This window comes from Crinia signifera, chromosome 7 (genome assembly GCF_055691185.1).
Source record: "Crinia signifera chromosome 7, ASM5569118v1, whole genome shotgun sequence".
Lineage (NCBI taxonomy): Eukaryota > Metazoa > Chordata > Amphibia > Anura > Myobatrachidae > Crinia > Crinia signifera.
The window spans coordinates 150,283,257-150,311,009 of NC_139223.1; the positions used below are offsets into that span (position 1 = coordinate 150,283,257).

At 41.6% G+C, this 27,753-nt stretch overlaps 1 protein-coding gene across 2 annotated transcripts in view; it reads right to left on the reverse strand.

Annotated features, from left to right (window-relative positions):
* Positions 1-508: 508 nt before the first annotated feature.
* Positions 509-27,753, reverse strand: part of TANK (TRAF family member associated NFKB activator) — a 79,551-nt gene continuing 52,306 nt past the window's right edge. For both annotated transcript variants that reach the window (XM_083153954.1, XM_083153953.1), the window contains exons 6-10: positions 27,288-27,440; positions 25,449-25,513; positions 18,891-19,012; positions 16,382-16,953; positions 509-1,760 (exon numbers count right to left, since the gene is read on the reverse strand). In XM_083153954.1, coding sequence (XP_083010080.1) covers positions 1,584-1,760; positions 16,382-16,953; positions 18,891-19,012; positions 25,449-25,513; positions 27,288-27,440 — 1,089 coding nt within the window. In that variant the 3' untranslated portion in view covers positions 509-1,583. The remainder of the gene's footprint in view (positions 1,761-16,381; positions 16,954-18,890; positions 19,013-25,448; positions 25,514-27,287; positions 27,441-27,753) is intronic.

The following is a 27,753-nucleotide window of genomic DNA, read 5'->3' on the forward strand; positions in this document are numbered from 1 at the left end:
GGATAAAAAGCATCACTCTTCTCACAAGCACATCTTAGAATAAACAAGGTCTCTAGGTATAAAAGGAGGAAGGATGCTGCAGGAGGACTAAACGCAGGCTAAGGGTTGGGGATTTAGCACAAGGTTGTTAGAGAGAAGTTCAATATCCTTGCAGAGCAGCTGCTATGTATATCCACAGTAGATACACTCCACAAACACTCTGGTCTCAGCAGCCATGCAGCCTTGTAACTAGAACCATTATGGGGATAGTCTACAGTGGAACAATTCTGTTTACTCCGAAACGTCCTTTGTTACACCTTACATACGCCAATTCATTAATACAGACATCCTGACCCTGCATGCAAACATATGGCATACATAATATCAGTAAGCTTGCTTATCAGAATGTTCTATACGGTACAATAGCGGAAACACAAAATGTTACGCATCTTAAATGTCAGAAATTGAATTTCTTCTCTTGTATTATTGAGAAGATCTTTAGAATAATGGACTAGTACTGATAAATTGGTAAGTAAAATAATGATTTAATCTAGGAGTCCTAGAATCACAATGTTAATGCATTGTTTAACATAAAATACATATTTACTGGGAAAAAACGAAATCTTAGTTTTCGAGGTGCATTTTTAAATAGGGAAACATACAGCTTTATACAATCCCTACAAAATAAAATACAAATATAAATTGTTTAAATACATATAGTCATAATGCTTGTATTAACATTTTTTTAAAGGATATGCAGCAGAGTCATTGTCTCCTACCTACCACATTTTATTAATGTTCTAGCACATATTTGTAATAGAGACACGCCTACACGCATATAATCATTTGTGCATAAATCATTAAGAAAAAAACAAAAACGAATGCAGGTATCTTTATGCTTTAAGGGTTTTGTGTTCTGGTCAGGATCATTTTTATTTCAGCATTTTTTTTTTCAATTAAAAAGGAGAAAACAAGCAGTTTGTTTTAAGGAAAAATATTATATTTATCCCATAAATTCTCAGTTACTGAAATAAGTCGTACCGCTACAAAAACTGCAACTTACATCTTCATAATAAACATACTTGCAAGCATTTTCTGTATAACTGAAGAACTTTACAACATTTGAATTTCTATACATTTAAATCAATATACTTATCCTGTACAGATTTAAAATTCTGCTTCATTCGTAACATTTGAATTCTACCTAAATACATCTAAAATGTACAGTATTTTTTTTTTTTTTAGGAAAAAAAAATATTAACTTGAAAGATACAAGTTATCTGACAGTTTATAGATTCAAGCTACATGATAACTATGTAATGAATGTATAACATCTTACAGTACATGCAAACAACAGTTATATTGGACAACAAAAATAAGCATAATGCATTAAATTCAGGGGTTACTACAAAGATTACTACAAAGATTACTACAAAGGTACTAATTCCCAAAAAATGCGTAACCGATCATTGAAAATAAGGTCTAATAATGCAGTTATATACAAAGGCTTTAGTTCCATTTCGCACAAAATTAATTCATGTGAATTTTACAAAATAAAGTATTGCTAAGAGTGCTTGATCATATTGATTTCCTAAAACAAAAGTTTAAGACTGTCCAAAAAAGTGCGAGTTAAGATGTCTTAAAAACTCTTCTCCTGATCTAGTTGATGGTGGGAATTCAGCTTGGCAGAACTCACATATATCCAAAAAGTCCCGTCCACCCTTCTCATAGGTTGTAACGGATAAGCCATCTTCTTGAGGAGACAATGGTTTCCAAACAGACTGTAAGAGAAGAAATCAAATTTAAATTATAAGGTGTGGAATGTTCAACACCAACTACTTATTCTACCAACATTTTTTATTTAGTTTTAAGATTTATTGTATACATTAGAATGGTATCCGGACTCATGATAGATTGACTGTAGGTCGACAGTCATAAAGTCGCCCACTATTGGTTGACAGGGTCAAAAGATCAGCATGCATTTTTTAACCAAATTTTGAGCCGACATGTGCCGACAGGTGGTATTTCATACCCTCCCATCCACTATAGCGTAGAGGGAGAAAAGAACAGTGTGCCGAGTGCAGCGAGCCCGAAGCATGGCGTACACTTAGATGGTGTCCATGTCGACAGACACAAAAAACATGAAAAAATTTCGACATTTTGAATGTCAACCTTTTGACCCTGTCGACCTTTGGACCCATCTACCATATGACTGTAGACCTAGACATTGTAGATCTAATATACCATAAACCATTAGAATTGGGTTCTAAAAAATAAAATGGACACACTGTTTAATGTAGCATTTAAGAAACAAGGCAAGTCAAGATTCCACTGACAGCATTTAAAAAAAAAAAGGAATTGCAGGAACAAAAAAGGATTGGGACAACAACTAAAAAATAAATAAAACAAATATAGAGGAATATTTTTAGATCAATTGGAATTTTGTAAAAAAAAAAAAACCATGCAATTGCTTAAGTTTATTCAGTAGAAGAGTTTATATTTATACAAGGTCAACATTTTTGCATCTGAATATTTTATTACATGGGGTACAGACATGGACTAATTTGCTGGTGCCCTTATAAACTCATGGAGACAATTCTCCATTCCTCCTGGAAAGTAAAAATTGAAATTGAATGTCTCTTATTGTCTAAATTGTAGATTAAAACAAATAGACTGTGAAAATGAAATTATTATTTTTCTCCAAAAATATTCTAAAATGGAACACAAAGATTTGTTGGTATATTGGATTACAGTGATAATTCCAAACGAACTGCTTTCTTAAATTAGCATCATACGTATGGTCGTTAGTCTAATTTATTCATATGAGAAAAGTATCAACTCTACTGCTTGGTATCATCATGTGCACCGCAATGAAAATGAACCAGAGAAAGCAAAGGAGAAAATTGACTGAAGAGATTAAAAGGAAAGTTACTGTACACAAGCATCTCAAACAAAGAAACGCTTTAGGAACTTCCAGAGGAGATAAAAGTTAAAAAACAAAAATGATAAAGTACTTGGTCCCCATCCAACAGTTTTTTGAGCAGAAGGGATCTGGGATTATCTGGGAGCGTATCTAGGTGTGCCCAGGTGCTTTAAGGGAGGGTCTGTGTTGTCAGCGCCGGCCTTGATCATCCTGTCTCTGTCACTGAGTTGTGGAAGGGTCAGACTTATTCACATTTGCACAGACTGGGAAAATCATTAAATTAATAAAAAAATGGATATGCGACTAGACACTGGATAGTGATATTTCAGCAATTCACTCATATATACACAAGGTGGGTTTTAATCCACTCGCAGCCATCTGCAAATTTGCAGTTAAGTGATCAGGTCTAAATTAGCTACATAGTACACTTGAAGTAAGGACTCCTTTAGCTTGGAGTGACACCTCTCCCACATGTCCTGAATGCATTTAACTAGTATTGGTCTCTAGTATCCACAGACTGCATAATGAAAGGCACACTGATGATAAATCCTACAAATTGTACAATTCATCAGTTGTAGGGATGAGCTAGGGGCGCGGTGCCCCTGGGTTGGTATGGCCGAGCTGCATTGGGGCGGCACACTAGAATATTTAGTTTTGCACTTTTAAACACTTTACTACTACTACTAATACTACTCTCTTTAGCAATTTTAATTAACACCTTTTACCTGTGAAGCACTTTTTAAAGACACAGCTTTTGCTTCTTTACTAACACTCATTAACACCTTGGTCTAGAGTGCCAGCTTGGGGTTGCTGGCCTAGCGGGGTTCTGCACCACAAACTTCGTATTAGTGACCCATCAGAGATTAGGTTGTCTAGACATTGGTTGATGGGCTGGTATTTTTGGCCAAAAAGTAAGCCAAGATCCTTGTAGAGTGTACATATATAATATATTTATTATCAGGTGTGGGCCATTTCTGTAGGTGACACTCAAAAAAAACCAAAGGGCTGAACAAGGACAAACTGCGCGTGCGGAAAAAGAACTGTTGTCATAATCGGTAGGGCCTATAGGTTAAGAAAAGTATAGAGCAGATAATACAGGTTTGGGCAAAACTAGCACATTTTTGCTTCTAAAAATTAGTAAATGAGCTTTTTAAATATATAATATTTGGGGGATTTTAAACAACAGGTCTCATCTGTAAACTGCTGTGTTGGAAGAAGGACGCACCCTCTCACGGATCTGCTAGAAAAGGGGAAGTAGTGCATCTAACCTTTTAAAACACGTTTGACAGCACTACATTAGCCATTATAGCTCACCCTTATAGATCAGTTTGTAGTGTTTAGCAAGTTTCTTCTTCATGGTTACAAGAACAAAAAAATATCTAAAAAGTCTTTGCAATGTTAATGCAATTTTATGCTTTTCCCAAAAGGTACGTATAAACATGTAACAGTTGATGATCATTTTCATCACTGCGAGGAAATGTATCACAGTCTAGCAGAGTTGCGATGTATCCCTATCATCAATTACAGCTAAATAACCCGGGCTGCTTAGTATTATAAATAACTGTGTTTTGTAACAGAGCTTTTTTTCTTCTGTTGATGGGTTGGGGCACAAACATATGGACCATATGGGATCTCTTGAGCATATCGTGAGATGTCCACGTTAATATGTCAACCTCAAGAGTGGAGGAAGTGGAGTACAGCTGTCTGTATTGGATGTTTTAAGTAACAGATTAAAGCATATTGAGACCGGAGAAGGGAATTACTTGGCAGTATGTTAATGTGATGACTACATGATGAAGCATTGTATGGACCTCCATTATCTGCCGAGATAACAATGTGTGTTTCTCCCAATTGTGTTTTCAGTTGTCAGAAAACTTTTGTTCTAGTTGTTCTTCAACAGTGTTGCTTTCCCACAATTCCTTGTGCTGTTACTTGAGTTTTTTTGGGCCACGGGAGATCATATCAAATAGAATACTAAGAGGGTTTATTTAATAAATTATAAAAAAGCAATACAAGCAATATATACAGCAACGAGTCACAACATCTTCATATTTATGAACCTAATTTGCGCCTGATTCCTTGTTTTTTTGTTTTTCTTCTATACATTGTGTAGTCTTCGGTCAATATTATTTTAATATAACCTAATTTGCGCCTGATTCCTTGTTTTTTTGTTTATCTTCATATTTAACCCATGGCACAAAACCAGCAATGCACTGCAGGGGCTGCATGGGTGGATCTCTAACCTACGATATGAACATTATAGTTAAGCTCCTGAATACAGTACATTAATACAATATTTAATGAAGAGTGACTTATAAATTAAAGTATACGTAACCATTTCAAAAAGTGTTACAAGCTATAATAAACAAAATCAGACAAAAAAAGAGGAAGGAGCTAGGGGCCACCGATAAAGGCTTAGAGGGCCACCTGTGACTATCGTTACTGCATTCCTTCATTACACAAGGTTATTAATTAAGTCCCAAGTAGACAGTAAAGAACATACCTATAACTCCTGATCAGGAAAGCACAAATATCACAATGGTTATTATTATACAGTGGTAACATTATAGTATCCTCCAACTAAAATATCCCTCCACACCATGTCCATCCCAGTCTATGAACAGCATCTCCCCTTCTAAATATAGAATATTTTGGTGGTCTTGCGCTTTGTAATTAAGCAGCTCCTGTATTTTTAGTTATAGAAATCGTGGGGGGGAGGAGCGCTATGGGTTCTTAATGTTAATTGGGCTTATGGGCTTGTGGTTATTTGAGCTTACGTTTAAAAAAAAAAAAAAAAATTAATATATAGATATAAATAAATTAATGAATATATAATGTGATTATAAATATATTAGTGGTACCTGTAGGAAAAAAACTTTGATTAGTGCAAATGTTTACACTCTTTCGGTGAAAGAGTTTTGTTGAGATTTTTTTAAAAATATGTTAGTCCGGTGGTGCTATCCCGGTCTTACCCTTTGCTCCTGTTGATCTTTGTCCTGGCTTCTTTTTGGTCTCTGTGGGCTGTGAGGGCTTCTAAGCGCAAGGCGGCTGCACTGCGTTTGTGCGTTACAGCCGCTGCGCCGATGCTCTGTCTTCGCCGTGCGGACCGGAAGTGGCCGGAAGTTGGGATACGATCGCCGATGGAGCTGGGGATGGAGACGCGGTGATGGCTTGCCGGGGGATCTTGTCTCTCCAACGCGTTTCGTGCGTCATGGATCCTTGAAAAAGTGCGCATGACGCATGAAACGCGTTGGAGAGACAGGAGCATAGGGTAAGACAGGGATAGCACCACCGGACTAACATATTTTAAAAAAAATCTCAACAAAACTCTTTCACCGAAAGAGTGTAAACATTTGCACTAATCAAAGTTTTTTTCCTTCTAAATATAGGGCAAACCTGGTCCACAGGGTGGTGAGGGGGGGGGGGGGGGGGCTTCCTACATGAGGCCCCCAGGTTCTCCTCTATGGGTGCTTGGTTTGTTTCTATGGAAACTACACTATGATTAGCCCTCCTGCCAATTAAAGTGGGTGATCCTGACACATCCTTTGACTCCTTTATTAAATAAAGAGGCCATGTTCTTTGCATGTGTTCTATTGGTAAGCAAAGTTCCTCTGATTGCTGGCCACACTGCTTAAGCTTCGGGCCCTACCTTGGTCAGCCCTCATGTCCCGGACAGTAATTCTGACCTTAAAATATGCAGAAAATGTCACAGTACTTACACATCAACAGAACCTGGTATTATCAGCGCCTGTGTTATCATCTATAGCTGAATACATAATCCTTAATTTTTTTTTATACAATTGCTTTTATTGAAACTTCAGCGAGTGACCACATGTGTATTAAAATGTACATTATAAGTGTCCATCAAAGACTAACAGAATAAAAAGCATTTAAGCATGAACGATTTCCAGCATTTTCATTACAATAACAGTCACATTCTTCTCATTCCCCCTTGCATAATACGCAAGTGTACAATGTTATGGGAGGATCATTAAAAACCATACTAGTATCATACCAAACAGCAGCAGTTCTTAAACTGTTGGTCCTGACCTTCTCAGCATGGGGTCGTGACTGCATGTTGCTGACCATCAGGCTGATGACTTTTCTAATCTCAGTCAGGGATTCAAGGAGTCTGAAAAATCTGTTGAATTGTGCTTCCACAATGCTGCCGTGTATGTGCTGTCTGCTGACTACACATGTGATGTCATGACCTTCTGCAGTAACTTGCTGGAATCCTGTAATTATTTATATTGTCTGATGGGGTCCCAGAGCAAAATTGTTTGAGGACCTCTGCCATACGGTATTATGGAAACATTTATAAATATTTGCTTTCATGTTGAGTGGTAGCACCTCTATGTAACACTCCCAAGTTTTGAAAAAAACTTTTTGAAGTGATGCCTCTAACCAATCCATATGAAAAATGAAGAAAAGTTAATCTTTAAATAATTTAATGTAAAGGGGAATGTGTAGTATACACAATTGTAGTATGGTTTAAAGCAGGGCTGGGCAACACCAGTCCTCCAGATGTTGATGAACTACACATCCCAGCATGCCTTGCATCAGTTTCAGCATGGCCACATAGCAAAACTAATGCAAAGCATCCTGGGATGTGTAGTTCATCAACATCTGGAGGGCCGGTGTTGCCCAGCCCTGGTTTAAAGGGTCGCCTAGAGACTGCCAGAAGTAATTTTTGGACAATACGGGGGATTCTAATGTCAGAAGGTAATAAAGCAAAACCACGCCCATTCTGGTGTAAGAGGAGCATAATTAACTAAATAGTCTACTCTATCATAAAGCACCATATTTGTCTCTAGAATCTTTTGTGACTTTCCAAAATTCCCATTTGAAATACTCTATAAGTGGAGATATAGAATACAGTATGTGAAATTTATTAAAGGAACATTTCTGTAAAATTTGCTATGGGAAAAGTTGTTATAGAGTATTCCAATATTTTAAGAAGGTCTTCAACTGTTAGGTATGGAAAATGTTCAAGCCTTTTTGCTATACCAGTATTTAAAGAGGAATGTTCCACAGAGGTCCTAAGAAACCTATAGAATAAAGAAATTGCACCACTCGAAGGGGGAGGTTTTACCAATGCATTGTCTAGTAGGTTGTCCCAATCACCTGCTGGAATGAGGTGTGATCTCTTGCTTATTGGGGTTGAAGAATTAAAAAAATTGAGGCTCCAACCACAGGGAATTTGGTGGTAGCTTCCGTGTAGGACATTGGTTTACGTGTTAGGGGATCAATGAGTTGACCTACATTTCACAATCCCTCCCAACTGAAAAAAAGTTTGCGATGCTTCACAATATTGAACATTTTGATTTTATATAAATGGTAAATTTATGAAGCATTGTGAGCTTAATTTGTATTTATGCATTATTTATTAAAAGTTTCTTATATAAAGCACACATATTCTGCAGCGCTTTACAGAGTATAGTTGAACATTCACATCAGTCCCTGCCTCAGTGGAGCTTAATCTATATTCCTTACCACATTTACACGCACACACAGACATTCTAGGGTTAATTTTGTTGGGAGCCAATTAGCCTAACAGTATATTTTTGAATTTTGGAAGGAAACGGGAGTACCCGGAGTAAACCCATGCAAGCATGGGGATAATATACAAACTCCACACCGTTATGGCCATGGTGGGAATTGAACCGATGACCTTGGTGCTGTGAGGCAGTAATGCTAACCATTACACCATCTGTAATGCCTTAATATCAACCATAGTTTTCTAGTAGACATAAGCAGAGTCCAATATATCTGGTGGGATTTCTCAGTCAGTCATGTAAGAAAGTTCAATGAAGTTTGATTTAAAAAAAAACACATGCTTCTAAAAAGAGGTATTGGTATAGTTAAGGTGAGACATTGACCAATATTTAAGATGTCAAAGTATTGCTGCACAGTTATACATAGAATTATCCAGAAAATGGATGCCCCCATTCCATTATGGTTGACGTAACTTAATCATACTGTACCAATTTTTGCCAGTTTATTAATCCAGATAAAATTACGAAATAATTGTATAAGTGAGAAGTTATCTTTTAGATAACAAAAGTTGGAGCACCTGAAGAGGATCTAAAAGTTGGGGAAAGTGTATCATACTTAACAAAATCGCTCTACCCAAATAAGATAATCAAAGATGGCTCAGCTCCTTTAGATCATTTGTGAGTTTAGTTATAATTTCTTTAATATTGCATTTATATAGATTATGAATGTTTTTAGGAAGTGTAATTCCTAAATATGAAATACATATATGTTGAGTAAATCCATGCTTTAAATATAGTAAGCTGTATTGTTATAATAAAAGTTGCAAGTACTTCCCCAAGCTCTAAACAGAATTCTACATGTGCTTATGTGTGTTTGATATTGGGGGTGACATTCTATGTGCTGCGATTTGCGTTTTTTTGCATTAATTAGTAAAAAAAATGGCGATATCGCATTTGTCCTTCAAAACGCATATTTAATAGGATGCGCTAAGGGACAGAAATCGCATATTATGTGCGTTAATGCATGCTGACCAAAAGTGCGAGATAAATTCGCATTTTTATCGCATCCAGATGTTTTAATAAAGAAAAGTATACAAATCGCTTATTTAATGCAATGCGTTTTCGCAAATCGCACTTTTAAGCTGACTAATATTCGCCCTTATTTCAGACCAGGTTCTGTTTGGCAAATTAGCCAGAACCCTGCACAGATCGCAATGTTCTGTGCAGGGTTCTGGTGTAAAAAAAAAAAAAAACCTTTAAAATTAAAAAAAAAAAAACGAGCGCGGGGTCCCCTGCCAGAGCATAACCAGCCCCGGGCTCATTGAGCCGGTGCTGGTGACATAAAATCAGGGTCCCCGACAAATAGGGGTCCCCTTGATTTCATGAAACCAGCACCAGGCTCAAGGTCCGGCGCTGGTTCCCAAAATACGGGGGACAAAATAACTAGGGGTCCCCCGTATTTTAAGAACCAGCACCGGACCCAACCAGCCAGCAGGGTAATGCCACAGCCGGGGGACACTTATTATATAAGGTCCCGCGGCCAAAGCATTAACCCCCTGGCTGGTCAGCATGGGCAGGGGTCCTGGGGAAGTGGGGACCCCCCCAATGAAGGGGTCCCCCCCCTCCAGGACTTACCAGCCCATGCTGATAGTCTGGGGCTGTCCCCGATGCCCCTGGGCGGTGGGCATCGGGCTGATGGATTGTGTAAAAAAAAGAAGAAAAACTATTGTTGTCTACTGGCGAACTATGAGTCCCAGCAAGCCTACCCCGCATGCTGGGACTTGGAGAACCACAAGTCTCAGCATGCGGGGCATTAAAGGGCCCGCTGGCACTTGTAGTTCTACAGTACAAAAAATAGTTAAAGAAAACACACTGACACCCTGAAAAATAAAAGTTTAATACATACATAACACACACACATTGATACTTACCTACCTTGAGCCCGTAGGTCGGTCCCTGGATCCTGGGTCCGGGCTCCGGGGCAGAAGAGTCCGGTTCCGGGGCCTTGGTCCTGGTTCCGGGGCTGGTCCGGGGTTCCGGGGCTCCTGGGCTGAAGAATCCGGGGTCCAGGATCCGAGGTAGTCCCCAGGGGTACCTAAGGAAGGAAATCCTACTCACCTGGTCCCCGGCGACGACCTCGGCATCCTCTCCGGCAGAAGCGCTGCTCCCATCTGGTACCCGGCTCACAGGACTTACACAGGCGCAGAGATGTTTCTTCCTCGGCGTCTGTATTCAGAATGATTTCTGGCCAATCAGGAGCCGACTTTCTCGGCTCCTGATTGGCCAGAAATCATTCTGAATACAGACGCCGAGGAAGAAACATCTCTGCGCCTGTGTAAGTCCTGTGAGCCGGGTACCAGATGGGAGCAGCGCTTCTGCCGGAGAGGATGCCGGGGACCAGGTGAGTAGGATTTCCTTCCTTAGGTACCCCTGGGGACTACCTCGGATCCTGGACCCCGGATTCTTCAGCCCAGGAGCCCCGGACCAGCCCCGGAACCAGGACCAAGGCCCCGGAACCGGACTCTTCTGCCCTGGAGCCCGGACCCAGGATCCAGGGACCGACCTACGGGCTCAAGGTAGGTAAGTATCAGTGTGTGTGTGTTATGTGTGTATTAAACTTTTATTTTTCAGGGTGTCAGTGTGTTTTCTTTAACTATTTTTTGTACTGTAGAACTACAAGTGCCAGCAGGCCCTTTAATGCCCCGCTTGCTGGGACTTGTGGTTCTCCAAGTCCCAGCATGCGGGGTAGGCTTGCTGGGACTCATAGTTCGCCAGTAGAAAACAATAGTTTTTCTTCTTTTTTTTACACAATCCATCAGCCCAAAGCCCAGGGGCATCGGGGACAGCCCCGGACTATCAGCATGGGCTGGTAAGTCCTGGAGGGGGGGGACCCCTTCATTGGGGGGGGTCCCCACTTCCCCAGGACCCCTGCCCATGCTGACCAGCCAGGGGGTTAATGCTTTGGCCGCGGGACCTTATATAATAAGTGTCCCCCGGCTGTGGCATTACCCTGCTGGCTGGTTGGGTCCGGTGCTGGTTCTTAAAATACGGGGGACCCCTAGTTATTTTGTCCCCCGTATTTTGGGAACCAGCGCCGGACCTTGAGCCTGGTGCTGGTTTCATGAAATCAAGGGGACCCCTATTTGTTGGGGACCCTGATTTTATGTCACCAGCACCGGCTCAATGAGCCCGGGGCTGGTTATGCTCTGGCGGGGGACCCCACGCTCGTTTTTTTTTTTTTACTTTGCGCTTTCCTGCAAACGTGCGATTTTCAGACATGAAAATCGCACATTTTCAGGTCTAAAGACATCGCACCACTTCGCCGCAAATCGCACCACTTCGCACTTTTCAGCCTCCAAATCGCATTAAATATGCGAATTATGACTGAAAAATGCGATTTTAAAAAGTGCGAATAGCGGCGATGTGGTGCGCTAAAAAAAATGCGCATTTATCTCAAAGCATAGAATGTCACCCAGGGAGTACTAGTGCATCATTTTACGATATGCAGTCAACATTCAACATGTCAACAGTTATGATGTTGACCCTGTTGAAATGTTGCTATTGAACATGGTGACATGTGAAATACTTTAAAGAATGCAGACAATCGTGTACTAGACTGCAGGAGGGGAAGGTTAGGTTTGGATTAGGGATAGGGGTAGTGTACTCCACATCACTGGATCAGTTGACTCCTGGACCCAGAAGACACAGCTGCTTTGCAGAAACTGCTACCAGTAGCAGATATCACTGCACCACTGGGACACACACAGTTTTATTGCTATTTTATCAGTGATGACAGGATCGATGTCAAGAAATCAAAGACAATCCAATTACCAGTGTGCTTGCCAAGTAGAGTGGTGCCGGGACCAATGTCCATGCAGATATTTGCGATTATGCTCTTTTAGGCAGGGCCGTAAACTAGGAGAGTGACCAATGTGGCTGCGCACAGAGCAAGTGGTCTCTGGGTTGCACTGACAAGCCCAAGGCTGTTGCTTCTTCGTAGCAGGGTGTCTGGAAAGGGGTGCCAATGCCAATCATGTGGATGTTAGACAGGCATGCGGCAAATCATACACCTCAAGATGTCCTGGTCAATTGTGTACTTTCTGGTACTGCAAACACCCCCCTGAATGCTCAACCTTTATGTCAAGCACTGGTGAACCGGTTGTGAATTGTTTATGCTTATGAGATGGTGAGGTTTTGCTGCTTTATTACATAGGTTTTAAACAGCTTTTCTATGTGTATAAGCCAGGCACATGGTTGGTGTAAAGGTTAGCATAACTGCCTCATAGCACTCTTTATTTACTGATTGAGGCACTATCTGTATTAAGTCTGTATGTTCTCTGCATATTTGTATAGGGTTCCTTCTAAAATTCAATAAAATGTCTTGGTTGCACCATTCATACTTTAGCTGGGTTGTCTATGTGGGACGTGAGTACCGGGAAAAACCATTGTCAATTGGTGCCTTTTAAAAATATACGCGAGACCCGGGTAGTTTGGCCAAGGCACCAGCAAAGCCCGGGAATCACAGCATGTCTGAAAGAGGCAAACATGAGCACAAGTGGTCGATCCAAGGGATACCTGAACATGGTTGCTGAATGACTCAAATCTTTATAATTACCACTTTGCCAATGGTCACATATGGGAGCACAAATTAAATAGGTGGGGACAGATAATTCCATTTCCTGCTGTAAAAATATGTTACAGTATACTGAGAATTGTATTTCAACAACTGCTAGTGTTTCAAATAGCTTACCATAATTAAAGCACATTATTATTACATCATTGGATACTGTAGGTTCAAATAAAAAATAAAACTAAAGCATTTTTTTATTTATGTTGTGCATCAATCATGGACCCAAATGTAGGAAATGTAATACAAGTTATGGAAAAAAAAATTCTTTCACAAATGATTTTGAAGCTCACAAAGTCATCTCAAGATCCCCCCTTCACCCTGGTGCGAAAGTCAATTATCTAACCTTCTGCCCTGTGCCTTTTGACAGCTCAACACCAATTCACTTGTATTTTTTTTTTTTTACTTAAAGCTGCCTACTTTTCCATCAACTTGTAATTGCATAGCAGCTGTTTCTTGTGTTTCGGTATGGGAAAAATACACAATGCATACTGACACCTAGTGGACAAACAGGATAAAGCAGGAAAAAAGCCCCAGAATTCTAAACAAATGACAAATTGAAAATGTAACTGGAACTAAAGCACAAGTCAGCCAACATGCCTCATTATTTTTTTAAATCCGACATGTTCTGTATAAAAGTTCATATTTCAGCAGGTGTCAAATAAGATGGAATTTTTATAAACTAGTACAAGCTTCACACAGTAAAACTATGTTACAAGGTATTCCGACACATATTGTTTGTTTCTTACAACTGCAATATATTGTTTATTAGCTTCTCAGTTTGTGCCTCTGAAATGTGTGTTCAGCTCCCCATCTACTTTTATTTTCCAAATTGGTTAGTATTTAAGATAGATAAATAAGGATACACTTCACATTATAGTGTTCATTCTAGCACCCGCTATCTTTGAAAACCCATGTAGTTCCTCCTCACTGCCTGGGGTGTCGCTGTCTGCTGTGGTGTTTCTAGCACAGGTCTGGTTTGCATATCAGTGCTGATATACAGACCACACTGTGCTAGAAGCACTACAGAAGACAGCGACACCCCAGGCAGGGAAGAGGAACTGCATGGGTTTTCAAATATGGCGGGTGCTAGAATGAACACTACATTAATCATGTAAACCAGTCAAACAAGCCACTGGTTTGTATTATTACTGTTCAGTGAAAGGAGTTAGTGGAGAAGTTACCCAAAAGCATTCAATTGATAGGATTACATTGTCTAGGTCGACAGTTAATAGACAATTTTGACATGAGTTTTTCACATTTTTTTTCTCCATTTTCTGGACATTCATACTTCAACATCCACGTAGACTCCAACTGGGACCGGTAAAGTGTCCGAACCATGGAGAGCATGCAAGCCAGGCAAGGGTACGCACTACACGAATTGGTGTGCATGTCGACATTTTAGTGTCAACCTAGACACTGTATAACAAGTATTTCTAACATATGGCCCTCCAGCTGTTATGAAACTAAGTCCCATCATCCAGTTTTGCGATTAGGGAATGCTACAACTATGGCAAGGCATGCTGGCATGTGTAATTCCACAAAAGCTGGAGGGCCATAGTTTGGACATGTCTGCTGTAGACCTTTCCATTCACTCCCAAATAATAGATAGAAGTGAAGGGCTCCACTTTATGTCACTTACGTCTCCCAATCAGTCACTGGGGAGATTCTCTAAAGCAGAAATGCGGTAAAAACCCTGTTATCTGGGTTTTTACCGCATTTCTATATGCTCTATGGCCCCTCCACAGTGGCAGCGCTGCGGAGGGAATCGCCAGCAAAAGCTGGCAATTACCTGTTGAAGCATATGGGCTTCTTACCGCAGCGCTACTGTGAGGGATCCGTCACGGATCCCTCCCGGCATGCCCCCCGCCATCACTCTGCACATGACCCGGAAGTCCAGTGCCGGCACAGCATTGCAAGGGACAGTTCTTATCGCAAGAGCTGTCCCTTGCGTTAATAAATAACCGCATATGTTAGAGCATATGCCGTTATTAAGAATGCGATGGCCGGCGAAGGGGGGCGATAATGGGCAGCGGATGTTACAGCATCCCGCCCACTAAGAGAAGATGTAGCAGCCTGAAAACAACTGAAAAATCTGTCTGGATCATTTGGTTTGGTTTTCAAACCTTCCCAATTCACCCAACCATTTTCTCAGGCATAAGGATATGGGTGTGGCTCATTAGAGGGACATTCAATAAGTCGACCACTGTTGGTCAACAAGTAATAGGTATACATAAAAAAAGGTCAAAGTCCTGTTGACCTTTTTCAAGTTGGAATTTTAATTGAGCAAAAAAAAAAAAAAAAAAAGAATGTGCAAAATGCTGAGAGAGAGAGAGAGAGAGAGAGAGAGAGAGAGAGAGAGAGAGAGAGAGAGAGAGAGAGAGAGAGAGAGAGAGAGAGAGAGAGAGAGAGAGAGAGAGAGAGAGAGACAGACACACACAGAGGCAGAGACACACACACTGGAACAAAGGCATTGTAGCTTTGCTACACAAGTCTATGTTGTTATCAACCTGTTTCTAAAGCCAACAGTGATGAATGTGACCATATTTTTCTAGTAGACTAATGCTGTGTACACACGGTCCGATTTCCTTTCCGGTGTGGACGATATAGTCAACATCGGATCGGCATCGGATCAACATCGGATGCAGATCGCAAGGGTTTTAACCCTTGCGATCCCGATCCGATCCGCGTTCACGTATCGGAAGCCAGAAAGTCTTGGCTGCCTTGTCTATATAGTGCAGATCTGCACTATATAGTCAAGATAGGATGCAAATCGGATGTGCCTTAAGATCCTATCCACGATCCTATCTGATCAGATCATGGATATGATCTTAAGGCACATCTAACGTATGTACACACCATAATACAGATGTTTGCAATGACAGGATGAGTGGGCGCGATTTTGGTAGCTACATCATACACCAGAATAGCTAGGTGAACCCATGACAAAGACCATACCATACTTATATACAAAATTAGTCATTAATAATAAATACATATAATTCTGGGAAATATAAAAATCCATTAAAATATTTTCCTTGTTCTTAATGCGAATGTTCCTGAGCTAGACACCTGGTACATCAGACATTCTTTAGGAAAATATACAAGCTTTATGTCACAGTATATTTAAACTGCGCAGCTTGTAATTTTATTGCTGATGACTTGGCCACAGTTCTAAATGTGTGGACAAAGATACAAGTATTTCAAACCTGCCCTCTTCACCTTACACAGCAGAAAACTGGTTAAAAAACAAGCAGGTGATTTATGCACACGGTAAAATGCTGCTCATTACTGGCACTGAAACATGACTTGCATGCAAACACAAGTGACTCACTGAAAATATATAAGATTAATTACCCGGTGAGGTCCACGGACTGTCATCTCTGTCACTCGCGGAAATTCTTCCTCGTCAGGAATATCTGGAATGCTGAAAGTGTTTGTGCCTGTCCCAACAGGGCTTTTAGCCAGCAATAAAAGACAGTCTTCCTCAGTTGTTGGGACAACCTTGTCTCTATAGTTTGCTTCTAGCCCAACAAGCTTATGGTTGTCCAAGTGGCATGGTGTTTTTGGTGAGCGCGGAGAGTAGGGTGGGCTGCACCTGGCTGCATTATAATTCTTCAGGTGAAGGGGAGCTTCGGAGTTATTTTTGTTACAATTCATGTTCTCCCCTGTAGCAGGAAGAACAACCGGTAAGTTTTCTGTAGAGCTCTTTAAAAATTCAGACTCATTGCTGCTCGGTGGGAACTTAACACTGAAGGTCGAGAGGGATTCCACGGAGGTGCTCAGTTCGTCGTCTGGTCCCAAGCCTCGTGGGGTGATTGGTGCAAACCGCGATCTTACCATCTTATCATTTGGTTTCTGAATGGTGAGTGCTTCCTCGTGTTCCTCATCTGTGCACTGGACGGGCATAGAAAACTGCAGAGGGACTTCTGCAAATAACATGGAGTAGAATTATATATTTTAGGAAGACATTAACTCCAGCGCAAACAAAAACTAATTTAATACACAAAACCAATATATAATCTTACTATTAAGCAGGTGACAACCTACACAATGTATTCTTCAGGCAGGCACAAAGATTCAATAAAGCTGCTGCGGTGAGTTCACGCAGCACACATAGCAGCCCATACTGATTCTGCTTGCACCTCCATAGCTGTGGTGCTAACATCTGGGGAAGACCTACATTTTGGGACCCTGAAGCTTAAACTGATATTTGGCCCCCTCACAGCCAGCAACAAATGGGCAACATCCAACAAGGTCAATATGTCTACCTCTGACAGCACCCCCCTTAACAATCAGCTCACAGAACCCCTACTTTACAGCGCAAGCAAAATTACCCCCTTGCTACCAGCCTCCTTCCTGAGGCTCCTCAATTCCTGGGAACGTCACAAAGAAGTTCTGTAGACTGTGGGGTATTATAGTTTAAAATGGATACAGATTTCATGCTATCTACAGAGCTAGACTACAACTCCCAGCATCCCCCCCCAGTACTAAGACATACATCCAAACTGCAATAGCAGCTGTGCTGTACTACTAGGCTGGTTGTCATGGCATCAGCGATGAGCTATAACCACACAGTACATAAAAACAATTGGTGAAAATATTATTTTTGGTGTCAAAAAGCACAATCAAAATTCGATCACCTAAATATTCATATTTTAATTACACACACACACTTAAACTAAATTTTGATGAAAAATTCACTTATTTAATAAAGTTTTATAGCAGATCCACCCATTGTCAACATGCGTAGCTTCTATAGCCCTTGCCCAAGGCTTCTGTGCCCATTTGAAATGACCCCACAGATGGAGACACTATTCATCATTTGTAGTTTCTTCATAGGGCCATTATTTAAAGTTTCTATAATAGGTAGAGTGATGGGTGCTAAAATGGCCCACATGCATTCATGTATATAGAGAACACAGTAATATCTGATGAAAATTAAAAAAATTAGAAGTTAGCGTCCTCAAATCTGTCCAATTTCATACCAAAACACCATAGAACATTCTTAAACATTTTTTCAAAAGGCTGCAAAATAAGTGTGGGCAGTAGAATTGCAGACCAGTTTTCCATTATTTTTGAAAGATCTAAACTAAAATTATGCTATGAACATATATTATGGTAAGCAAAAGTTATTGTACGGTTTGGGATGTTCACCAAGTGTATACAAAATCATCCAAGGTGTCAGCCCTGAAGAAGTGGCCACTGTCACCACTAACGGACCGGTCTCATCGGTTTTCTACACGGACCTCTGCAGTTCTGCTATTTTGGGAAGAAGTGGGCTCATTGCAAAATAAAATGATTGCATTATTCAGAACACCATCAAAACCCATTTTATTCATTCATTTATAATCCACCCCAAAGGGTATTGATATTTATTGTAGTAGCCAAGGAACTCTGCAATAGCAGAGAACCAATCACAACAACACTACCATGACCTTTGCAAGCAAAGCTTCCAACTGCTGCCTTTTCCCAAAAATTTTGAAATAAATACAGTAATGCAGCTGATGGTTCTTCTGGTTTTAAATACACAGACAGCATTGTAACTGGGTATCTCTACAAAAAGAATTGGATCCAGCCACCTCCTACGCTATTGGGGTTATTGCATCTCCGAATCAGGTTTCCTGATCAGCTCTTATCCGACCTGATCCTTATATTATAAATGTATAGGACCTCAGTATCTCGCTGTGATTGGTTGGATTTAGCCTTACTTACGGTTTGCTACTGTAAACAAAGAACGCAAATTGACTCACTCAAACTCACCATGATAAGATATTACACTCAGTGTTAGATTTAGAATGAAAGGGTTACAGTTCGGTAGAAATATTGCTTTTCATTCACACTAAAATATAAAGACACATCATACGATTATCAGATGCAATTTCTTTCTTGAAAAACGTATTCAGCTGGCTGCTTTGTTCTCTTGTTAACTTGCAAATCCGATTGAATTCTTCCTTTAGATCGGAGAAAATCCGTTCAACACCTTGCCTGCATATAGAAAATTTCATTGAGGAGCATTCAAATGTGCAAATCTCTTTTCAGAATGAAAGTGTAACCCATAACTTTAAGTGCTTCATACGTTAAAGAAAACATATCCCTGATAATACCACAAAATATAAAAGCGCTTTACTAAAGTAGTCAGTAAAAGAAAAAAAAAGAGAAAGTACAAATTTGTTTTTATTACACTGAAAAAAGAATACAAAAAGAGCAACAGAATATTATACTATCTAACACATCTCCAATCCCTTTGCAGGGAAAAACGGCACTCACAAGATGTGAGTGCCGTTTTTCCCTGCAAAGGGATTGGAGGTATCTATTGCATTTACTGGCACCGCAAGCAAGCTGTTTATTTCCGTGCACAATTACTAATATTGGATACCTGAATTCTATTAAATTGTGAGATTTTAAAGATTATTTTTGTAACCCTTAGCTACAAGTTTACTTAAAACCAATATAAAAAAAAAATTAATTTGGAACCGTATTAAAAATATATTTGCAAGGACTGAAAATGACTAGTGGACAATGGCGATTAATATTAATAATAAAAGAGCCACAGAGACGTCTGTAAGACACAAGTGATGAGGACTCAGTGATGAAGAGCCGCAGACTCCTCCGGCAGCAGCTGCATCACTTCTGGGTTTCTATTGAGCACTACAGAGCACATGGACACAATATCTTAAACAAACATATATACCTTATAAAAGGCATACTATATGAATTGGTTGGTTCTTTTCCGACATCAATTCTTTTTCTGCAAATATTACTAATAATAATGACCCCTATCTTAATAGTGTAATCAGTAGAAGTCTGTGCTAATGAATAATAAATGAAAGTAAGAAGGTAGCTGACATGTTAGTGGGTACTAATTATGGATGACAGGATTGCTAATAAACGCTAGCAAATACATCCAGCAGGTGCTGCGATCTGTTAGACAATGGAGTAATGTGTTAATAAAAACTTACAAAAGCAAAGAATTAGATTAACAACTTATTCTAGTAAAAACTAATAAAACAGAACCAAAAAGAATGGAGAGTATTAATGGACATTAACAAAGTATAGTGTAGGCTAATTAGTGTCACCGGTGGCTGGTTAGTGCCAAACAGATTACTTGGGAATGCTAATTATAGAATATCAAAATAAGATATGCTTGGAACAGGCAGGGAAACCAGGGAAGACTGGTGTGTGTGTGTGTGTGTGTGTGTGTGTGTGTGTGTGTGTGTGTGTGTGTGTGTGTTAACATATGCAATAACACTACAAAGAACCAACTGGAGAAAGGGGAAAAAATTGCACTAGGAATGTTAATGATGGAGAATGTTCAGGGACGGTGGCTAATTAAGCTTTTTATTGTTAGGTATGAAAAAAGGAATTTAGTGGTATTATTTAAAACATTAGAACAAAAAAAAAAAAAAATTCAGCTACAGTATCTAATCGATCTAGAGGTGTATAGATCTAGATCATATAGTGCTATTTTTCAGCAGGAACCAGCAAGAACTCAGTTCCTGAACCTCTAATTAAATATGACATCATCAGGAACTGGGTTCTTGAGCCTGTTCTGGGCCAAAATGTACTTTCCATAAGATAAGTTTTATTTTAAAGTCACCTGTAAGTGCCTTCATGTCTAAATACAACAGGGACGTGCAGTCAGGGGAGGCAGGGGAGGCAGTGCTTCCCCAGTCAATTTGTTTTAAAATAATACAAAGAATATACCTATGACACATGTTCTGTGTCATAAGTATTTTTTTTATATTATTTTACTAGTTTGAATGATTTAACCTAGTTTGGGAGGCACGCTTATCGTGCCTCCCAAACAGAACTGCAAGGGGATGAAGCGGGGGGCGGGGCTTGGGGCAGGGCTAAGCAGTGGTCTGAAAAATCCATTAAAAATAACACTAAAAGCGGCACTTCTAGAAGTGCCTAATTGACAGGGGCTGCTGTGATTGGACAGCAGATCCAGCTGCTGTCCAATCACAGCAGCCCTTGTCATGTAAGCCGACAGTGCCGCGTTTGCTCCCTATGCTGTGACCTGTGCCACTGCCGGCTCCCGAGTCCCGGTTCCCTGCCTGTGTGGCTGCTGCTCCCCTCTCCCCTGCCCCAAGCCCAGTGAGTATCATTTTTTTCCAGGTAGGGGGGTACAGCGGGCGGGGACGTAGGTTTGCGGCAGGGGACGGGTGCTGGCTGCTGCTGGAGGAGGGGGGCAGCGGGTGTCGGCGGCAGCCAGGAGGGGGGGGGGTGCGGTGCGGTGGTGGCTGTGACAGTGCCTCTTCGTTCACAGCCACCACCGCACGTCACTGAAATACAATACATCTCTCTCTATTTTTATGTGATCAATCCATCCGCAGACCCGGAGTTCCTGGACCTATTTTTCCAGAAAAATATTAATATATATGCATTATTTCCAGTAAAATACGGAGAGTGACGCCTGTACGAATTGATATATTTGTGGAGACAAGTAAGTCTTTACTTGGAGGGCACCAGTTTGAAAAGAGAGAACGAATTGGTAGTGCTGGCACCATGGGACTAATAAATTAATATATGCCGAAATCTGTACCTTCAAGAATCCAGAAAGTGCCTTGCTTCAGAAGATCCTCCCACAGAGAAAGAGGCCACTGCTGGTCTATTACGTGCCTCTGTAGGCCCAATGGGGCCAATCTGGAGCAACCAACAGAACCTGAATGCAATAAATCAGAGGAAAATTCCAAGGAATCACCAGAGCATCGACCGATACTGCTGCCGGATCTCTTGTCCGTGAACAATTTTCTGTTAGCTGATGATTCCGGCGAGATGCCATAAGATCCACTTGTGGAAGGCCCCACCGGTAGGGTAACATGTGTAAGACCTAAAATGTAGGGCCCATTCTACTGGATCTGTCTTGCCGACTTAGATAGTTAGCTTTCCAATTTTTGATTCCCGAAATGAATATTGCAAAGAATGCACCGGCATGCTCCTATGCCCAATCAAGACAGACTTTCTGTCGATTTATATATGCCACCGCGGTGGCATTGTTCAATTGAACTGACCGTGTTACCCTCTAGTAGAGGATGTGCCAGTTGCAGTGTGTGGAACATGGCCCGCAGCTCCAGGATGTCTTGTCTTGTGTTGAGTCCAAAGACCGTGGAATTGAGATCCACAAGTCACCGCTCTCCAGCCACGAAGGCTTGTGTCAGTAGTGAGAAGCATCAAGTCCTACACTCCGCATCTCTTTCCCATGAGCAAGTACAAAGATATGAGCCAACAAGAGATAGTCTTGTCTTTGGGACCAAGGATACTCGGTGGTGTAAAAAAAGGTTGGACCCAATCCAGCTAAAATGGTCTGGAGTGGAATCGGCCTGGCAGGATTGTGTCCAAATAGCTAAAAACACTCCATGGGAGAAAGAACCAGATCACAAATTGGGCTTAGGGGCAGACTTAGGGTCATGTTGTGAAGCTGTTGCCAATGCTCGACCCCTGCCATGGTATCCACAAGAAGATGCTGAACTACCTCTGGAACGACCTCTACCCCGGTCGCAGGGCCGAAAGGACGGACATGAAAAGGAGTGTCTAGAGGCTCGAGGAGAAGAAGAAAGAAAAGCAGACTTACTCACAGTTGCTTCGGATATCCACTTATCCAATTCCTCTGCAACAAGTACTGTTCCAGAAAATGGTAATGCTTCTACAGCCTTCTTCTATTCAGCATCTGCCTGATATTGTCTGAGCCAAATACCCCTGGGAGAAGAAATGACCAATGCTGAGGATCTGGAGACCATAGTACAGACATCTTTAGAAGCCTCTTTTAAGTATGCCGCTGACTCTTGCCAACAGCCTTGTTCACACCGCAACCAACCGTATCTGGATGCAGAGTCACTCCATTTACGATATAAATGGATTTCAAGGTATGGTCATGCTTTCTGTCAGCAACCTCCTTCAAAGAGGTGGCCTCTGGTACACGAAGTACCGTCTGCTTAGATAAGCGAGATACAGAAGAGTCCACCGAAGGATAGCTTCACAAAATTTTCTGCTATCAGAAGCAAAAAGGATAAGTTGCCAGAAAATGACGTGTCACTTAAAATCTTTTACCTTTCACTGTAGCTGCTGCTATTACTATGCACAGCCTGTGGCACTGAAAAGCATAACAGCGCAGAGACCTTGGGTATGTGCCAGAGATTTGCTTCCGGCGTTGGAGTTGCCCGCCGCCAATTCCCGGGACTCGGCAGGTCGCAATGTTGCCTCACTTAAATCTTAAAAAGACTAATACTGCAGCGCTGGTTCAAGGGTCCCCGTAGCGTTGCCTCACAATTCTGGGAACAGTGAGTAAAAAACAAGGCAGTGGTGGTCTGGGGATGGGGGGCAAAGGTGGCTTTAATATTAATCCCCTATAGGTCTCTCTCTTACCCTACAGACCTCTTCTCACTCTGCACCCACCTCCTCTCATCTCTCCCCCTGCATCCCCCCTTTCACCCTACACCCCCTCCCACCCAGCACTCTTCCTTTGTCCGTCTCCTCCCAACATGCATCCCCCCTATTACATGGTGCCCCTCTCCCACCCTGTGACCCCCTTCCTCTGTCCATCTCCCTAGTAAGTCCTACTCACACCCTGCATCCCCCTCTCACCTGGTGGAGGGCACATAATAAACAGCAGTACCACTAAAACAAAAAAGGGACTATCACAAAAAAATTAAAAAAAGGAACATTGTATACGACAAGGGGGAACTGCAACAAAAAGCTTGTCGTGTCCCTAGCAGACCCATACTTACAAATGGTCACCCACCAAACTGCTCCCACACACTCATTCTTTCACCCTGTAAACCTGTCCATGCACTCTCACCTTGTCTTCCCTCATGCACGCTCACCCACCAAATCTGTTCCAGCACACCCACACTGTCACCAAATCTGTTCCAAACATTAACCCTGTCCCCACTAAACCTGTTGCGCACATGCACCTTGCCCGCAATCCCACACGGTCACCCACCAAACCTGTCCCCGCACACTCATTCTGTGCCCACACACTAACCTACCACACCTGTTACCGCACATTCACCCTGTCCCCACTCCCACACCAAACCTGTCCCTGCACACTCATCCTGTCCCTGACCCCAGTCACCCAACATACCAGTCCCCACAGACTTACCCTGTCCCCTCCCAGACCTGGCCCACACACTCACCAAGTCACCCACTACAATTTCACCACAAGCAATGAAAATGAGGGTGTGACTCAAAGTTACAACCTTCCCTGTAAGACAGGGGTGGGGAACCTCAGGCCCCCATACCCGGTCTGAGTGGCACGCCCAGCCACCCCGCGGCTTTGCTGGGAGTCAAGTATAGGGGAATTCTTGAGAGAGGCAGGTAGTTCTCGCGAGATTCCTCTTAATCAACAGAATCCCCATCCCTGCTGTAAGGCCAATCCCCTTGGTTTGAAGCCACACCAAAAGGCACACGCAATATCAGCCCCCCCCCCTTTTATTTATTGTGGTGCCCCCATGTCATATTTGTCTGGCTTCACCCCTTACAACCACACCTTTTTCAAGTGGCATTTTTTTTATTACTGGCCAGCTTTTAAACGTAGGGCATCAAGATAACTGCACATAGGCACAAGCTGCCATGCTACCGGTGAGGTCAAGGCTGGTATCTGCAAGGTGCGCTGCAGGCAGCGGTATCCAGAAATCCAAGAGCTGGGGACCCCTGCACAAACTCTAGTTGCGGAGGGGTCTCCCCAGGAACTCTCCCGGTGTGGACAGGCACAGCTGCCATTGCACTGTCTTCCTCTTGTTGCTAGAAGAATCTCTAGCTAAATAACATTACAGCACAGGAGAATCCAAAAATGTGACCAGCTCCTGCAGGCACTAAACTAAGAATGAGTTGGGGTATAGAGGGGAATAGCTGACACACTATTCAAATTATTTAAAGTGCCAGCTTCCAGTTACTACACTTACCCCACCGTACCCCAATACAACATACAGTAACATAATATAATAGAAGGAGATGCAAAATAAGATCCTGCGGTCTCAACAACTGCTCAATACTGTCATTGCTGAAGTACAGTATGAAGTAGCTGGAAGAGCTCTCAGACTACAACAATTTTAATGAAAGTACCAGATTTTGCAACAGCTGTTAAAGTTGCCCTATGTAAATATTCAGCAATTTCGGTTGTCTCCAAATCCATGTAATACGAATAGAGAAAAGTCTGAAGCAATCCAGCGAGATGAGCAATAAAACCCTCCGTCTCATCCACCTCAGTGATCATTTGTGATGCAAACTTGTTTTAATTGGCAGCTTGATGGGTTGTTTTGTATTTCTTTTATTTTTTTAACATCACAAAAGGTTATCGAATTCTAAATACATATGTGCACATGACTGTTTGAGGGATCTTAATAATACATGAAAAGGGTATTGAAAATTGGAGAGAAAGTTTAAGCCAAGCTTAACAGTGTTGCGGTGCAATAGTATGTACCTTGCACTTTCATTGAGCTCAGATGGTGCTGCATGCGGTTCTTGAATGATGTTCGGACTTCTCATCTAATAAAAAATAATTATATATACACATACATCAATGTTGTCCAGTAATTGGTTCAGTCTAACATAGGTCAACTACTGTAGGTTATCTATTATAGGAGCAGATGTTCTACTGTAAGTCTTGGAGAGAGAAAGGGAAAAGGAGGTAAAGAAGCAGCCAACCACTATCCTGTTACAGGTTGTTTGAAAAATGGCAGTTAGGAGCCAGTTAGTTGGTTCTCTATCTCTCTAAACGTGATCACCCCTATAAGGCTTAGTACATCTGCCAAATAGATTTTTCAGAAAGTTAAGGTCCACATACACCACAACTATTTGGGCCTATGTCACCCATTCCCAAAGGATCGGGCCGACATATCGGGCCAAATCGGATGCATGTGATGTCCCATCGGGTCCGATGCGCAGTCCCGTACGCATCAGACCTGAGTCGGAGGTCTATCCTGTGACTCGGACCCCCTCTTGGCGTCAAGGAACAGGGATCACATGCGATACATACCATGTAAAAAGGACCGCATGTGATGTATTGCTCACCATACACGGCGCAAGGACAGCACGTGATGTATTGCTGGCCATACACTGCTGTGATACATCGCAGTAGTGTATGGCCAGCTTTAGCTACCAGCCAGGTAAAGTTGCAATTTAAAACTCAAATACATACATTAACTGGAGATAAATACACTTTACTGTTTACTGTAGTATGTTCAAGGAAACGCATAAATATCATTATAGTGTAAATTATCATTTTAAAAAGAAGTTGCAGTGTTTTATCTCCCCCCAGTGGTCAATTTATGTATTGCAGACAAAAGGAGCAAAAGGAAAACCATCATGAATAGCACAAATCTAGTCTTTCATATAAAAAGATTTTAGTAAAAATGCACTGGCCTACAAGTCAAAAACAGTAAAAACTATTGTTAAACATTATGGCATAGCAACTAGTCCAAAAAAGGTAATTTAAACTGGAGTTGCCCAATTTGATACAGGAAAGTCTTTAAGTTTGAGAGAAAATAAATGCTTGCTGCTTTCCTGTATCCTAGCGAGAGGCACATGGCCTTCCAGTAAGTTTTCCCATTCATAGTAATGACCACTGCAAAGGCAGAAGGCAACACATCTGTAAGCACATCACTCAGTATATTTTATATATTAGTAATGTAGTCTCACTAGATTTATCACCTCCAGATTACATAGTACTGTACTGGGAATATTAGGCATTGATCAGTACCTGCCCCATAGGAGCTTACAATCTAATTGTTGCCTAACATATAATGGCAAACACAAAGTCAATTTATGTCAGTTTGTTTCTGGAATGAGGAAACCCTTGCAAACACAGGGACACACACACACACAAATAATAATAATAATAATAATAAATATATATATCAGACAGAGCCTAGTAGGAAATTGAATGCATGACCCGGATGGTGTGAGGGATTCAGTACTGAATCCCGGCGGTCGGGATCCCGGCGTTCAGAATCCCGACGCCGGAATCCCGACAGCCAAAATCCCGACAAGGGGGGGACGTGGATCGCCACGTGGATCGCCACGCAGCGGGCCCGGTGCCTCGCTACGCTGGGCACACTAATTTATTCTCCCTCCAGGGGTGTCGTGGACACCCACGGAGGGAGAATGTGTTGGGATTTCGGCGGTCGGGATTCTGAATGCCGGGATCCCGACCGCCGGGATTTTAACTGCATCCCGGTGTGAGGCATGGTTAGTAGGCACAGATATTTAAACTGCAGCAGCCATGTGCATACGGGCGTAGGAATGAGGCCGATTAATTTACCTCAGTTTCATGGACTGTTCTAGAATCCCGCATACCACTGGAGTCTTTCAACAGCTTTTTTAGATGTTGAATTTCTTCATTTTGCCTGCTATGCAAATTAACCTGTTTTTCTTCCATTTCCAAAAATTTGAGCTTTTCTAATTCCAGTTTTTCCTGAAATAAAAAGTAGTAACTTTGTGAGCAACTGTTAAGAAACATGATCCAGTGTATTATTTCATTCTTCAATTGTAGCCATGGATTCGGTATGAAATCCCAACGGTCAAAATCCCGAATGGGTCATAATAACGTCAAGGACAAAATCCCGATAAGGACCCCTTGACCTGTCGACACAGAGTCATAGGGCAGTACAGATGTTGTAATGGTTAGCATTACTGCCTCACAGCACTGAGGTCATGGGTTCGATTCCCACCATGGTTCTAACTGTGCGGAGTTTGTATATTCTCCCCATACTTGCGTGGGTTTCCTC